The following is a 12,612-nucleotide window of genomic DNA, read 5'->3' on the forward strand; positions in this document are numbered from 1 at the left end:
ATATAAAAATAATGCATCCGACCCGCTCATTTAAAAATATGCTCTTGATTAGCTTCATCATAGCTTTACTGGCTTACGTGAAACTGACATCCCTGAGTCATATGCATTTAAGAAAAGAATTTACAGATTTACAAGGCTTTTTTACCGCGAAAAGAGGAAGATGTCGCGTCGACCGCGATTTAGAAAAGTGCAAGACACGCCTCCTCCTACAAGTTACGCCTACTACAAGTTACGCCTCTTCTTGCAGGACGCCGACAGACCCTACTCGGGGCTGTACCATAGATAGTATATAAAATGAATGTAGCATCCGAGCAGACCTCAGTTATTCGTATCTCCCGCCCCCCATTGATTGGGGGCGGAAGATACGCCCATCTAGGTGACGTACAGAGAGTGAGAGTCAGCAGCTAGCTGTCACTCAAGAGGCCGCGTCCCTAATTATTCATACATTTTAACCTCAAATAAAATAAAAACTAGCCTCCTAAAAAAAATTCACCCCCCTCAGTGTTGTCATGGAGATATGAACTAAACATACTGACTAGAATGTTTTTTTGGACCAGGCTGTAAATAGGTTTAATAAGACTGTGAATACGGCCTGTTTAATATGTGAGTCAACGAAGAATTGCTCCCTTTTGGTACCACCTCGTAGTGGCTACCCGGTGCTACTGCAATGTTTGTCACTTCCGCATTGGATGCTAGTATGTCTCGCTGTGGTTGGGGTTTGGGCTGTACCAGTAGATGCGGTAGGGGGCGCTGTACCAGTAAAAGGCGGTAGTGGGCGCTGTATCAGTAGAGGCGGTAGGGGACGTTGGACCAGTAGGGGCGATAGGGAGCGCTGGGCCAGTAGGAGGTGATAGGGGGCGCTGTGTCTGTTTCAAACTTTTAGACGAAGAAGAATTGGAGGCGCAAAACAAGGAAAATGGCTTCCCCTAAAACGCTTCCCAAAGATGCACAGGTCTTTATTACTATAGAGTATTGATATAATCATGTTAATGGGTAGTTATATTAGATATTTGTTGTAAATGTGTGTACGATCAGCCATATAAATTATCCTATCTGTTGGTGACTTATCTCAGCTCTGTTCTCACTGGTCCTGCTAGCTCCGGTGTTAGCATTAGCTGTTAGCCTTTTTGCAGGATCTCTGGCAGTAGTTCAGTCTTGATTTGTCATGTTGTTGTTTCTGTTTCCTGAGCTTAAATCCTTACTGTCGGGCACTCGGATAAATATGCTTTCGAGATGGAGTATCTGCTCGCTGGAAGATTAAGCTGCATCTGTGATGTTTTATTATCCAAACGTTGAAAGGGACAGTCGCGTTGTCGGTTCAATGGGGCATAATGTATATTAATAATATGATCCTTTACAATGTTAAGGAGCATATTAATATTATCCTTTAAAATGTATAGTATCATATTAATATGATCCTTAACTTTGAAAAGCATCATATTAGTATGATCCTTTACAAAGGCTCTACATGACATGGACTTAATGTGTTTATTACCGTTGTTCTTATGAGTCCATTTACTTTCTTGTCAGGTGATGATACAAATACTCAAAGATATGGGAATAACAGAGTACGAGCCCAGAGTCATCAACCAGATGTTGGAGTTTACATACAGTAAGTCAGTCATACGACATCTGGTATCATAACCATCCACAGAGAGATGATTATTCATGATCCATACAGATTGGAAGGAATACAAGCACTGTTTGGAAAATGCATTTAGTTTGTCTTCCAAGTTCTGCTCAAACTAATATACATTGTCTCATAGGATATGTAACCACCATTATTGAGGATGCTAAAATCTATGCAACGCACGCCAAGAAATCTACCGTAGACGCAGAGGACATTAAGCTGGCCATCCAGTGTCGCATGGACCAGTCGTTCACCTCACCGCCGCCCAGAGACGTAAGTCTTCATCTTCTTCTGATAGATTAGTGGACTAATGCAGGGTATCTCACACATAAACACCAACAATTGCAATTTAATTGAATTCATAAATAATATGTATCTAATATATATATACACACACATTTAAGGCAGGATAGGCTAGTGGTTAGGATGTTTGACTGGAGGCCTAACTCCTACTTGCTCATAGTAGGAGTTAGTAACGTATGAATACACTAAATCACGCTATGGTACTTTGTATGAAAGCCTAATAAATGACTATGATGATACTGAATTGTAAATTGTTTGATATTCATTCAAATTATTATATTTCCATAATATACTGATAATAAGCCTTTTATTTCTTGTCCTCAGTTTCTTCTTGAGGTTGCCAGGCAGAAGAATGGGACGCCTCTTCCTCTGATCAAGCCGTACACCGGCCCCCGGCTGCCCCCCGACCGCTATTGCCTCACCGCCCCCAACTACAGACTAAAGTCCATCCAGAAAAAGGTACATAGACAATAAACTGAGGCTATCGCTGATCCAGGGCTCTTCCCACGTTAAACTGCTTTGTTTTTATCACCACATAAGTTGTTACTATTTATATGTGCTTTTGGAGGGCAATATAAAAACATGTCTCATTCTGAACTGAAATAGCTCTAATTGACACCGACGCACACAAACACAATTCAGTTTGACTGCACCAAGCACACAAAATTTTAACAATGTTTTCTAAAAAGGGTTGCCATGGCCACTTGGGTCCCCACTAGGTTTCATCGTCGGGGGGCAGGATAACAGTACCGCGCCTCAGTGTCGGATCGGTGTCCAGCAGGCCCAGCACACCAACCCTGGGTGAGACATATACACACACAACACACATCAATTGTCTAGCACACACAATGTCATATCCGACCAGAGTAAGCTGTTTTTAACTAAAAAGTGATGCCCAGGGTGATTACAGAGATGTCAATGATGCGGCAGACTGGATATCTGCCAAGATTTCAAGCTCTTTCTATAATTTTGTAGTGATGTCACATTTTATTCACCATCCCTGATCCTTTTATTATAGAGAAACAAATAATAAAGGCCAGTAGACAGAAGAATACAATCATATCATATTTATTTTATTTACTATTTCTGATTAAATTTCAACGTTGCTAACAGCAAACTTTTTGTGACAATTATTTATGGTATGCATAATCATGCCTTCATGTAAAGCTGGTTAATTTTGGTGTGTTGTCTATAAACAGTCTAACTTTACCCATCATGCCTCCAGGCACCCCTTCTGTCACCCCCAAGGTCGCAACCCCTTTGTCCTTGTCTGGCCAGCGCTTCACTGTTCAGATCCCCAGTTCTCAGACTGCCGTGTCCAAAACAGGTACCACCAAGCCTAGTCAGTTTGTGTTCTCAACCCGCAATCAAGGTAATAACACTAATAATGAGCACTTGAGTGTATGAGTGCAATGTAGACCGTATAGGATAAACTGGACAGGATAGATTAAGTGATTATGGAGTTTGACTCCCAGCTTGACAGGTTTACTTTCTAAGTTGGACCACAGAACCTAACATATCTAACATCCGCCTGATTCTTATGGGCTCAGATCTGGTTGAATGTATCTTGAACTGCTCTTGGTTGAACAGCCAAACATGCTAAATATCTGGATTGTAAATGGTCAATATCTACAAAGTGCATTAAAAAAAACAAGATTTAGTTGTCATGTCTTTTTACAATACAGTCTATTTTAAAATACATTCTATTCACCGTTATATGTCACAGAGATAAGCGTGGTAGTAGTATTTCATATTTTCCATGTTTTCCCCGATGCCAGTCACGCCTTCGACTCCCACGGTGCAGAACGTCCTGATCAACCCGTCTCTGATTGGCTCAAAGAACATCCTCATCACCACCAAGATGGTGTCGCAGAGCTCCGCCAGCGAGTCGATGAAGAGGAAGCACGAGGACGACGACGACTACGACAACCTATGACCTTGAGGTCACACGGCCGGGTCGTTTCCACAGGAGTTCGTTTTAGTTTTTTCTTTCCTTTAAGTCAAACCTCGATATGACGTGGTGGCATTGAAGGACGTTGTTATCCTGTTCTATATAAGAATTAAAAAGAGTCAGCTGCTGCACGATGATTACTTCATAATATGCGCGTGTTTTCAATCTTGTATAAAGATCATTTGTCATTATTACAGCTGCTCGGGTTGAACAACTAAATACCCCCTTGTGTGCAGTACAGTTCCCCTGAGGTACTACATTGTAGCAGTTGAATACCTTGCTCAGTGGCCTCATAACAAAAGACGAGGGGTACGAGCCTACGGTCCTTTCAATCTGTTCAGACTCTTCTCCCTGTCAGAAATGTAGATGTTTAAAAATGCATGGTTAGATTATGATTAACTGTCTGTGAAGGAAACCTTTTTTGTGAATATATTTTGTTAGTTACAGCAATAATACTTGACAACATTCAGCGCTATATGCATAATATGGAGCTTTATATATAGCTACCCATCTCCACATGAAAACATTGCTTTTGTCATGTGTCTTGGGCTTTTTCAATAGTGTGCAAGGGTATGCAACACTTAACAGAAGAAGTGGTCATGTAACATAAATAGCAGACCAGAGCTTTATTGCCGACATGTATTTATTTGAACAGGCTTTTCTTTCCTCCCCGGAGACACATCAACGTAGAGAGTGAACAAATAGATATGCTGTAAATACAGAAAGAGCCCTCGTTTTGAGCCTACTCTTCCACCGCTTAGTGTAAATTGTGTCCAAACCCTAGTTTCCTCTTGTTTGCCACTAACTTTTGTATGAGTAAGAAAATTAAAATAATTGGATACAACTCACACGTTTCTGAATTTGTACGGGTTGCAGGAAGGTTTTAATGGCACTGCTCTTTATCATAGTGATCATAGTGGCTTGGGCCACTATAGCCACTATGATCAGTGCTTTCATCACTGATCATAACAAGACACAAATAAACCATATGGCTGTAAATATTTTCTTTGGGCAGAGTTGTGTCTATGATCGAAACAGTTCTCCTTTGACCAAGACCACTCCGGATCATTTCACCTAAAATGTTAATGTGGGGGGTGTATGTCTAAAGTAATACTAATATTTATTGATCTCGTAATAATAGCAGCTTCACATTTTTAAAGTTTAATTTATTTTTATCGAGCTTCATTATTTGGTTTTGTGTATTGTATTTACATTCTGTAAAGCTCTACCAGACATTCCTATTTCTCTACAACGCTCTGATTCGAGTCACATGCACGGACATACGGAAGTGACGTAATGTTTCTTTGCACACTTTGCGCAAAAACTCAGGTTAGGAAGTATCTGTCGTACAGAACCACAACGTTCCTTCTGAATTCCGCTCCCGTGTTCCTTAAGGTGTATTTCTTTCTCACTGGGGGACTGTAAGGTACGAGCCAAATACATTAAGCACAAGAGCTTGGTTTAGATAAACTAGCGGTTACTCAGCAGGTTCTGTCCTATGGAGTTGGGCTATATGCCTAGCTGTAAGCATACGATGTAGTGGACACAACTTACAAAAAGTAAACAATACGTCAAATATAACCTTTATAAAATGATAAACATGTTCTTCTATATAACCTGCCAAAGTGTGTGTGGTTTCATTGTTTAATTCAATCGGCCCTTGACTACTAAAGAATACATTTAATTAAAGTGGAGCTAAGCTTTTTATATTAAACATTGTGGGTGAAGACAATTAGATTATGTTACCTGACAGCATACTGAAAGTGTTTGTGGTTTGTGTGTGTCCCTTTCACTCAATTACAGCCCACCTTTCTCTCCAAGTAAAACTTTACCATTATCTAAGCAAAGATGTCCAGGATAGATAAGATGAGCATCCTGGGGGTGAGGAGTTTTGGCGTGGAGGACAAAGACAAACAAGTCATCTCCTTCTTCAGCCCTCTCACCGTTCTGGTTGGACCCAATGGAGCAGGAAAAACTGTAATAAAACGCAAAAACGCAATATTTCATAAATAATAGAATGTAAATTGTATCCGAAAAGCGGATGGTTAAACGTGCTGATGCTTTAGAAATATGTGTCTTATCCCATCAAATGTTTTCTGCATCTGCAATTGTGTCACTGCAATGCACCCCAGAAGGCCTCATGATGTTTGTCATTTCCCATAAAGCTATACCCTCTGTTCCCCTTGGTGTCCAGACTATCATAGAGTGCCTGAAATATGCATCATCAGGAGAACTTCCCCCTGGAGCCAAAGGGGCTGCCTTCGTCCACGACCCTAAAGTGAGTCATGGACCACTGGTTCACACTGATCCATTAATGCTTACAGTGGATTACTGGTGGGGATTCATAGATGAGCTAATACGCCGGTGTACTTAAAGCGTGCGTGAGTTGAAGATGATGTAACTGATCCATTATTAGTGTGTGTTGCTTCTCACAGACAACCCTGAGTTTAAAAGGACAACCAGTCTCTTGTTGTTTACTATGTACATTGACTATTTCATCGTTAACTTGGCTATGAATCAAAATGTATTGGTCTCATCACTTAAACCATTACACAGCCTTGCTGTGTAAAAGAACAACAAAAAGCAACATCTTAAAGGATAATTTGGCTAAAAATAGCTTTTAAAACAGCAGGTTTAGGGTGTACGGATGTCTTAGTATTTACTCCAGAAAAGAAAGGTGCAAAACGAAAATGAAATGAATAATCTATGGTTGGATGAAATGTACCTTGTACCTAATTAAAAGGACATACATCAGCTGTCTTGACTAAAGAAATGGTGCATCTCTGTAGGACGCCCATGAGACAGATGTGCGAGCCCAGATCCGCCTGGTGTTCACCGACGTGAACGGGGAGAAGGTAGCCATACAGCGCTCCATGTCCTGCACACAGAAGGCAAAGAACTACACCTTCAAGACGCTAGAGGGCGTCATAACCCGCATCAAGTAAGGCTAAATGGTCGTCATGGAGTGTGTGGGTCTGGAGGGGATCTTCTGCGATGTTGCATGGTTAAAGTCCCAATGTGTACAATTCCAACAAGCCAACAGATTAAAGTTAACTGGACAAGTCAGCATTCAATGATCGAAAGGGATTTCAATAATCTTATCAATAAAGTCACATCCTATACCTTGATCAATTCGACAATTGAAATATGCAACCTGAAACCAAAGAGAGGCAACCTGAGAGGTGACCTCTCTTTGGTTACAAGAATCTTACTATTGACACTCCCAAATCTCCTCACACTCAGAAGTACATATTTTAGTCTCTCTGGACCTGATGAGACCGTTTCTTTCTACGCTCAATCCGCTGAATCGAGGCGTGAAGTTACAACGATGCTGTTGCTCCTCGTAGGCAAGGTGAGAAGATAAGCCTTTCCTCCAAGTGTGGTGAGCTGGACCGGGAGATGATCTCTGGTCTGGGTGTGTCCAAGTCGGTGCTGAACAATGTCATCTTCTGCCACCAAGAGGAGTCCAACTGGCCCCTCAGCGAGGGGAAGGCCCTCAAGGAGAAGTTTGACTCCATCTTTGCAGCCACAAAGTACTAAAAGTCAACTCTTGCTGGTTCATTAGATGTTTTTTGATCATTTTGATTAAACTGAGTTAGTATTTTGATTATTTAGCATGTTTCTGTTTCATGGTCCTCTTCTATATACTCTCTTTATTTTAAGTTATGATAAAGCATATTACTAGCAGCGGCCACCACCTCATAACGCAGCCTTGGATCAATAGTTGTTAATTGGTTGTTAATACTGTATTCTTGTTGGCCTTAATCCATTTGTGCTGGTATTGGCCTTCCCGTCCCTCAGGTACATCAAGGCCCTGGAAACCATGCGGCAGCTGCGCCTGAAGAAGGGCCAGATCGTGCGGGAGTGCCAGGTGGAGCTGAGCTACCTGAAGCAGATGAAGGAGAAGGCTCTGCAGATCGAGGAGATGCTGGCCGCCAAGGAGGCCCAGCTGTTGGCCTCCAGGGACAGCGTGCAGCGGGTCGAGGGCCAGATCGAGCCCCTCGAGGTGGGTCTGTCTCTGTCTGCCGGTCGGCCCGTCTCTGTTTAGTTGTGCAAAGGACTGCTTTTGCGGCGGTGGCGTGTCACAGTGCTGGAGCTTAGAAATGGAAAGAGACACTACAGCAGTAAGTAGGCAGAACTCACATTCTGTTTATCATACCTAACAGAATATGCATACTGCGCTGTTAATCACCCTTTATTTTTTTCTCACAAAGTGCCATGCCATTTTATTTCAGATAGTGGAATACTGCCCGCGCCACTGCAGTGATGCGCATGTTTCCCTCATTTCAACATGAAATCTTTTTCTTAAAATATCCGCTCTTGTTTTCCGGGGGCAAAAACATGTCGTATTACAGCCTTTAAGGTATACTAAGAAGTATATTGTTTCTCCCTCTCCAGAACCGGCAGATGGACATCGACACAAAGCTGGGCACGGTGATGAAGCTGGACAATGACATCAAGGCCCTGGACAGCCGGAGGAGACAGATGGAGGAGGACAACAAGGACCTGGAGGAGACCATGGAACAGGTGAGGGGGGGATGAAAGAGGAGCAAATCTTACCCCCTGCAATATGACTAAGACAGTGTTGGGATAATGGCTGACATTGTCTATGCCCAGATGTAAAACAGCCATGATTTTTTGTTAAAAGTTTTTGTTATGATGACTTGATGAATTGTTAGTAGCACGTTAAGTTAGAGTGGCACTCATAACATACTCCACATCAAAGGATAATATGGCAATATCAAGAAATCAATAGAACCATCAGCAAATCAAGGAATTCAAGGGCATCATATATTAACCCGGATACTAAGGCCCCATAGTACTACAGGGCTACTGGGTGGTATTCAATCTAAAACATGGCCTTTATTTCAGGAGGAAATTAAATCTTCCACTTATGCTCTAGATTGCATATTATAGCCGTTGTAGCTGGGGATGTATACTGTGTGGAAATAAGTGGAAGATTTTAATTCAACCTGAATATATATTTCATGTGTGGGAGTGAATTCCACTTGGGGCATTATCAGTTGGTTGGCCTGTAGTACTATAGGGCCATTGCACAACATTGAATTAGTACTTGGGTTAATATTTGATGTCAATAAAGTGAAGCAGAGCAAAAAAAAATTGAAATTTAGAGAGGCTAAACCCGGTCCCGGGTCATTTCAGGCCGAAGACGTTAAGAGGTTTGCTCGTTATGGTGTGGCGGTCAACAGGTGTTCCAGGGCTCTGACGACCAGCTGCAGGACCTTTACCAGAACCACCAGAAGACGGTGCGGGAGAAGGAGAGGAGGCTGACTGAGGGACAGAAGGAGCTGGAGAGAGCCGCTCGCGAGTGCCAGAGACTCACCAGGGTCAAGTCTGAGCTGCTGGTGGAACAAGGTACATGCGCACACCCCATCTGCTCACACCTTAGAAAGGTTAGTGCTGGGAGGGAGCAGCGCCCCATGGTTTGGTGAGAACCCTGTACTATCAATATTTAGTCATCACTATGAAGCCCCTGTGTGTGTGTGTGTGTGTTGCTCTATGGAGCTCCGTCTGGGGAGCGGTTGATGTTGATAGAGACATGGTAGCTTGGACAGTGTGAGCACAATGACACCAGAGTGGGCTCGTGCTCAGACTCCTGCTGAAACACGGGACAGTGTTCAGTCTAGTTGAGAAAGAAGGATGGACGGTGACGGAAAGATGTACGGATGAAAGGCTGTCTGCCGGCTGTCTGCCTGACAAAACAAACGAGCGACCCAGTCTTTCATCCGTCCATCTTTCCGTCACAGTCCAAAAGCCCCTGAGGCAGGCAGACAGCCGGCTGTCTGTCTGCCTGCCTGCCTGCGAGCTGGCTGGTTGGCTCAGATCCCCTCGCTGACCTGTTGCTCTCCCCGTCTAGGTCGTCTGGACCAGGAGGCCGACCGCCACTCGACCAACATAACAAACCGCGACGCCCAGGTGAGGGGCCGGGACTGGGGTGGCTCATGGGTGTCAGTTAACGGTGGGACGAATTGAGCCGTGCGTTGTTGCCTTCACCCTGCCCACTGTCGCCAGGTGCGCTCCCTGTCCTCCTACCTGGAGCTGGACGGCTTCGACCGCACGCCCTTCATCCAATCCCAGCTGCAGAGCTTCCACCGCCACGTCACCGAGAGGCTGGAGCAGGAGAAGCGTGCGGCCAATCAGATCACGGTGCAGTAGACGACTAAATTGGGGCCCTCGAGGATTGAAACTCAACACAAAGTGGCGTTCATGGGCCAACAGCCCCGCCCCCCTAGACTGAAACCGTTCCCCTCGCTGTGTGTGGCGCAGGCGGACCTGCAGGAGAAGGAGCAGCAGAAGCAGCAGGCCATGGACGAGACGCGGGACAGGAAGACGGGGCTAGAGAGCGTGGTGGCGCTGAAGAGGGACCTGCAGGCTCGCAAGCAGCAGGAGCTGAGGAACCTGAGGGCCGACCTGGAGCGGCTGGACGGCTCCTCGGGCCGGCTGCAGGAGCTGGAGAACGAGCTGGCCAAGCATGTGAGCACGTAAAGTCATAAGAAAACAGGGGCAGCATGTGGCCGGGGTCGGCAGGTCACCGAAAGCCACTAGTTCGATCCCCGGCGCCTCCTAGCAGAGTTTGGATGTGTCCCCGAGCAGGACACCTACCCCTGACCGCTCCCGACGAGCTGGCTGTCGCCTCGCAGGGTCGACACCGCCGGCGGCGCGTGAATGTGTGTATGAACGGGTGACTGTGAGGCGATATCGTAAAGCGCTTTGAGCGGCCGCTGGTTAGAAAAGCGGCGGTATAAATGATTCCATTTCATATTTTTTATCATTAGTCCATTTACCGTGCGCCATACGACAAACGCACGACTACAGACATGCCTCCGCTCTCCGGGTGCAGATAAAGAGCTGTGTTGTGTCTCGCCGTGCGTCCCCCCCACCCCCACCAGGAGCGCGAGCTGCAGACGGCGGTGCAGAGCTCCAGCGTGGAGGCCCTGAGGGCCGAGGTGGTGCTGCTTCAGGGGGAGCGGGAGGAGCTGGACGGCAGGCGTCGGCGGCTGGACCAGGAGATGGACACACTCAACACACACACCACCACGCGCACGCAGATGGACATGCTGCAGAAAGACAAGGTGTGTGCAAGACAGAGGCACCCTCCGAGGGGGGCACATTGCCACATTGAGTTCCTGGCGCTTAGCGTCGCCGCGTCAAGTTTAATTATGGTTAACACCATGATAATGATTTGATGATGATAGTATACTGCGGATAACTGTTAAACCGGTAACCTTATCATCCCTCGTCCATGTTGACCAATGGATGTCTGGGCACCACTTTTGTAACTAAACATGGTGTTTACAATCATATATTGTAGCTGAGAGAGGGTTTCAGCCTTCAATCAGAACAACTGTTCTTCATCGCCTCCTGATGGCCGTAAGGTGCAATTGCTATTATTTAGCTTGGTGTAATTTAATTATATACTCCCTGAACTTTCAATTGGGTGTTCAAGTCTCAAAATTGTACATTGCTTCTTAAGATATCTATCTGTTTGTGTATCATTTGTCACTGAGTCGTGGTGTGTGATCTGATGCTCCAGTAGTGTTTTTGGAAAAACACTACTGGAGAAAACGAAACATAGATGTGCTGGTTAATTTCTGGGCTTCTTTTTGCAGCGAGTAAGTTGGGGTAATATTATGAAATTATGGTAGTACTGTCCCACAGAATTCTTTTAGCTGTCTTTCCTCAGAACTAATGCAGATGAGTTTTACTCACCTACCTGTTCTGATAACCACTGTTTTTAATGCAAAGCAAACTTAATTACATTAAAATACATTCAAATTGAAGTTGCCAGCCCTTGACCATACCCCTGTGTGCCCAGCTGTGGACTGCACATTATCACCCTGACCAGCTCCGGTCATTTAAGGCACTCTGCCCAATGCAAGGTGCCAAAGTACACGTGCATCCCTCTATCCAATATCTCTTATCATTTACAACAAGAGAGGTATTGAACCGACGAGATACACTTTGTTAATCACAGATGGTAAATAGGTGGCTTTCAGATTTAATCACCCCGGGGCAGGAAGTATTCACTTGATATGTATAAACAGGACATAAGTTAAGATATGTTTCTTTGAGGTTGATGGTGTGTTCAAGCCTAATGGTTTAATGATGTGTTTGCAAGGTTAATAAGGCTAGGGTTGTTTATTTGTAAGTTGTTTTTGTTTACCCTTAGTACAACCATCCAAACATAATGACTTGGAAGCAGTTTTACTTGAAATCTAAAAGCAAACACTGACGTGAAGACTAGACGATGATGTTTGTTCATTCCAAAACAAGGGATATGCCTCCAGGGTTCGGAACGCTGTAATTTGGTCTCTGGTGTAGTACGAGGTCTGTAGTAAAATGTAATTTACTGTGTTTACTGACTCCATAAAATACATATTTTTATCATTTAATATTGTGTGATAAATCATTATTTCGTTAACAATACAGATAGATTCCAAAATATTTAGGATTTCTGTTCTATTATCTTTCTGGAACGTTTGGTTCCACACTGTTTACATTTCATTGTATTGAGTATTGCTGGTTCACGTCGCTGGTATTACTGGTTCACGTTTCAAGTGGCTGCAAAAAACATGGTGGTGTGTCAAAAGGGAAAGTGCAGGAAAACATTGACAATTAATAAGAGAATACATTTTGAAATAAGACCATTCTTTACTAGACATGCGGGAGCACCACTCCGCATACGTCACTTTTTGGTAACTTTTTT

The 12,612-nt window shown here is 44.2% G+C and overlaps 2 protein-coding genes across 3 annotated transcripts in view; both read left to right on the forward strand.

Moving 5' to 3' along the window:
- Positions 1-890: 890 nt before the first annotated feature.
- taf9 (TAF9 RNA polymerase II, TATA box binding protein (TBP)-associated factor) lies at positions 891-4,709 on the forward strand. Of its 2 annotated transcripts, none has more exons than XM_079737639.1 (7): positions 891-952; positions 1,531-1,612; positions 1,767-1,903; positions 2,258-2,392; positions 2,653-2,734; positions 3,159-3,305; positions 3,712-4,709. In XM_079737639.1, exons 1-7 carry the CDS (start codon positions 917-919, stop codon positions 3,867-3,869), a joined length of 777 nt encoding a protein of 258 aa, XP_079593765.1. In that variant the 5' UTR covers positions 891-916; the 3' UTR covers positions 3,870-4,709. The 2 variants fall into 2 exon arrangements, with proteins under 2 accessions (XP_079593765.1, XP_079593766.1); XM_079737640.1 differs by having other exon boundaries at positions 3,159-3,260.
- A 489-nt stretch (positions 4,710-5,198) lies between these two features.
- Positions 5,199-12,612, forward strand: part of rad50 (RAD50 homolog, double strand break repair protein) — a 36,928-nt gene continuing 29,514 nt past the window's right edge. Inside the window, exons 1-12 of the mRNA XM_079738945.1 lie at positions 5,199-5,310; positions 5,688-5,861; positions 6,079-6,162; positions 6,674-6,825; positions 7,232-7,417; positions 7,686-7,890; positions 8,283-8,411; positions 9,095-9,260; positions 9,763-9,821; positions 9,918-10,052; positions 10,173-10,379; positions 10,796-10,978. Of these exons, the coding sequence (XP_079595071.1) occupies positions 5,733-5,861; positions 6,079-6,162; positions 6,674-6,825; positions 7,232-7,417; positions 7,686-7,890; positions 8,283-8,411; positions 9,095-9,260; positions 9,763-9,821; positions 9,918-10,052; positions 10,173-10,379; positions 10,796-10,978 (1,635 nt within the window). The 5' untranslated portion in view covers positions 5,199-5,310; positions 5,688-5,732. The remainder of the gene's footprint in view (positions 5,311-5,687; positions 5,862-6,078; positions 6,163-6,673; positions 6,826-7,231; positions 7,418-7,685; positions 7,891-8,282; positions 8,412-9,094; positions 9,261-9,762; positions 9,822-9,917; positions 10,053-10,172; positions 10,380-10,795; positions 10,979-12,612) is intronic.

The sequence above is a fragment of the Pollachius pollachius genome, assembly GCF_949987615.1.
Source record: "Pollachius pollachius genome assembly, chromosome: 6".
NCBI lineage: Eukaryota > Metazoa > Chordata > Actinopteri > Gadiformes > Gadidae > Pollachius > Pollachius pollachius.

Bases quoted from the DNA above. Each gene is read 5' to 3' on its own strand.
- taf9 (XM_079737639.1), top strand. From the start codon at position 917: ATGGCTTCCCCTAAAACGCTTCCCAAAGATGCACAG. The intron at 953-1,530 runs GTCTTTATTACT...CTTTCTTGTCAG, and splicing joins CGCTTCCCAAAGATGCACAG to GTGATGATACAAATACTCAA. The intron at 2,393-2,652 runs GTACATAGACAA...GGTCCCCACTAG, and splicing joins TAAAGTCCATCCAGAAAAAG to GTTTCATCGTCGGGGGGCAG.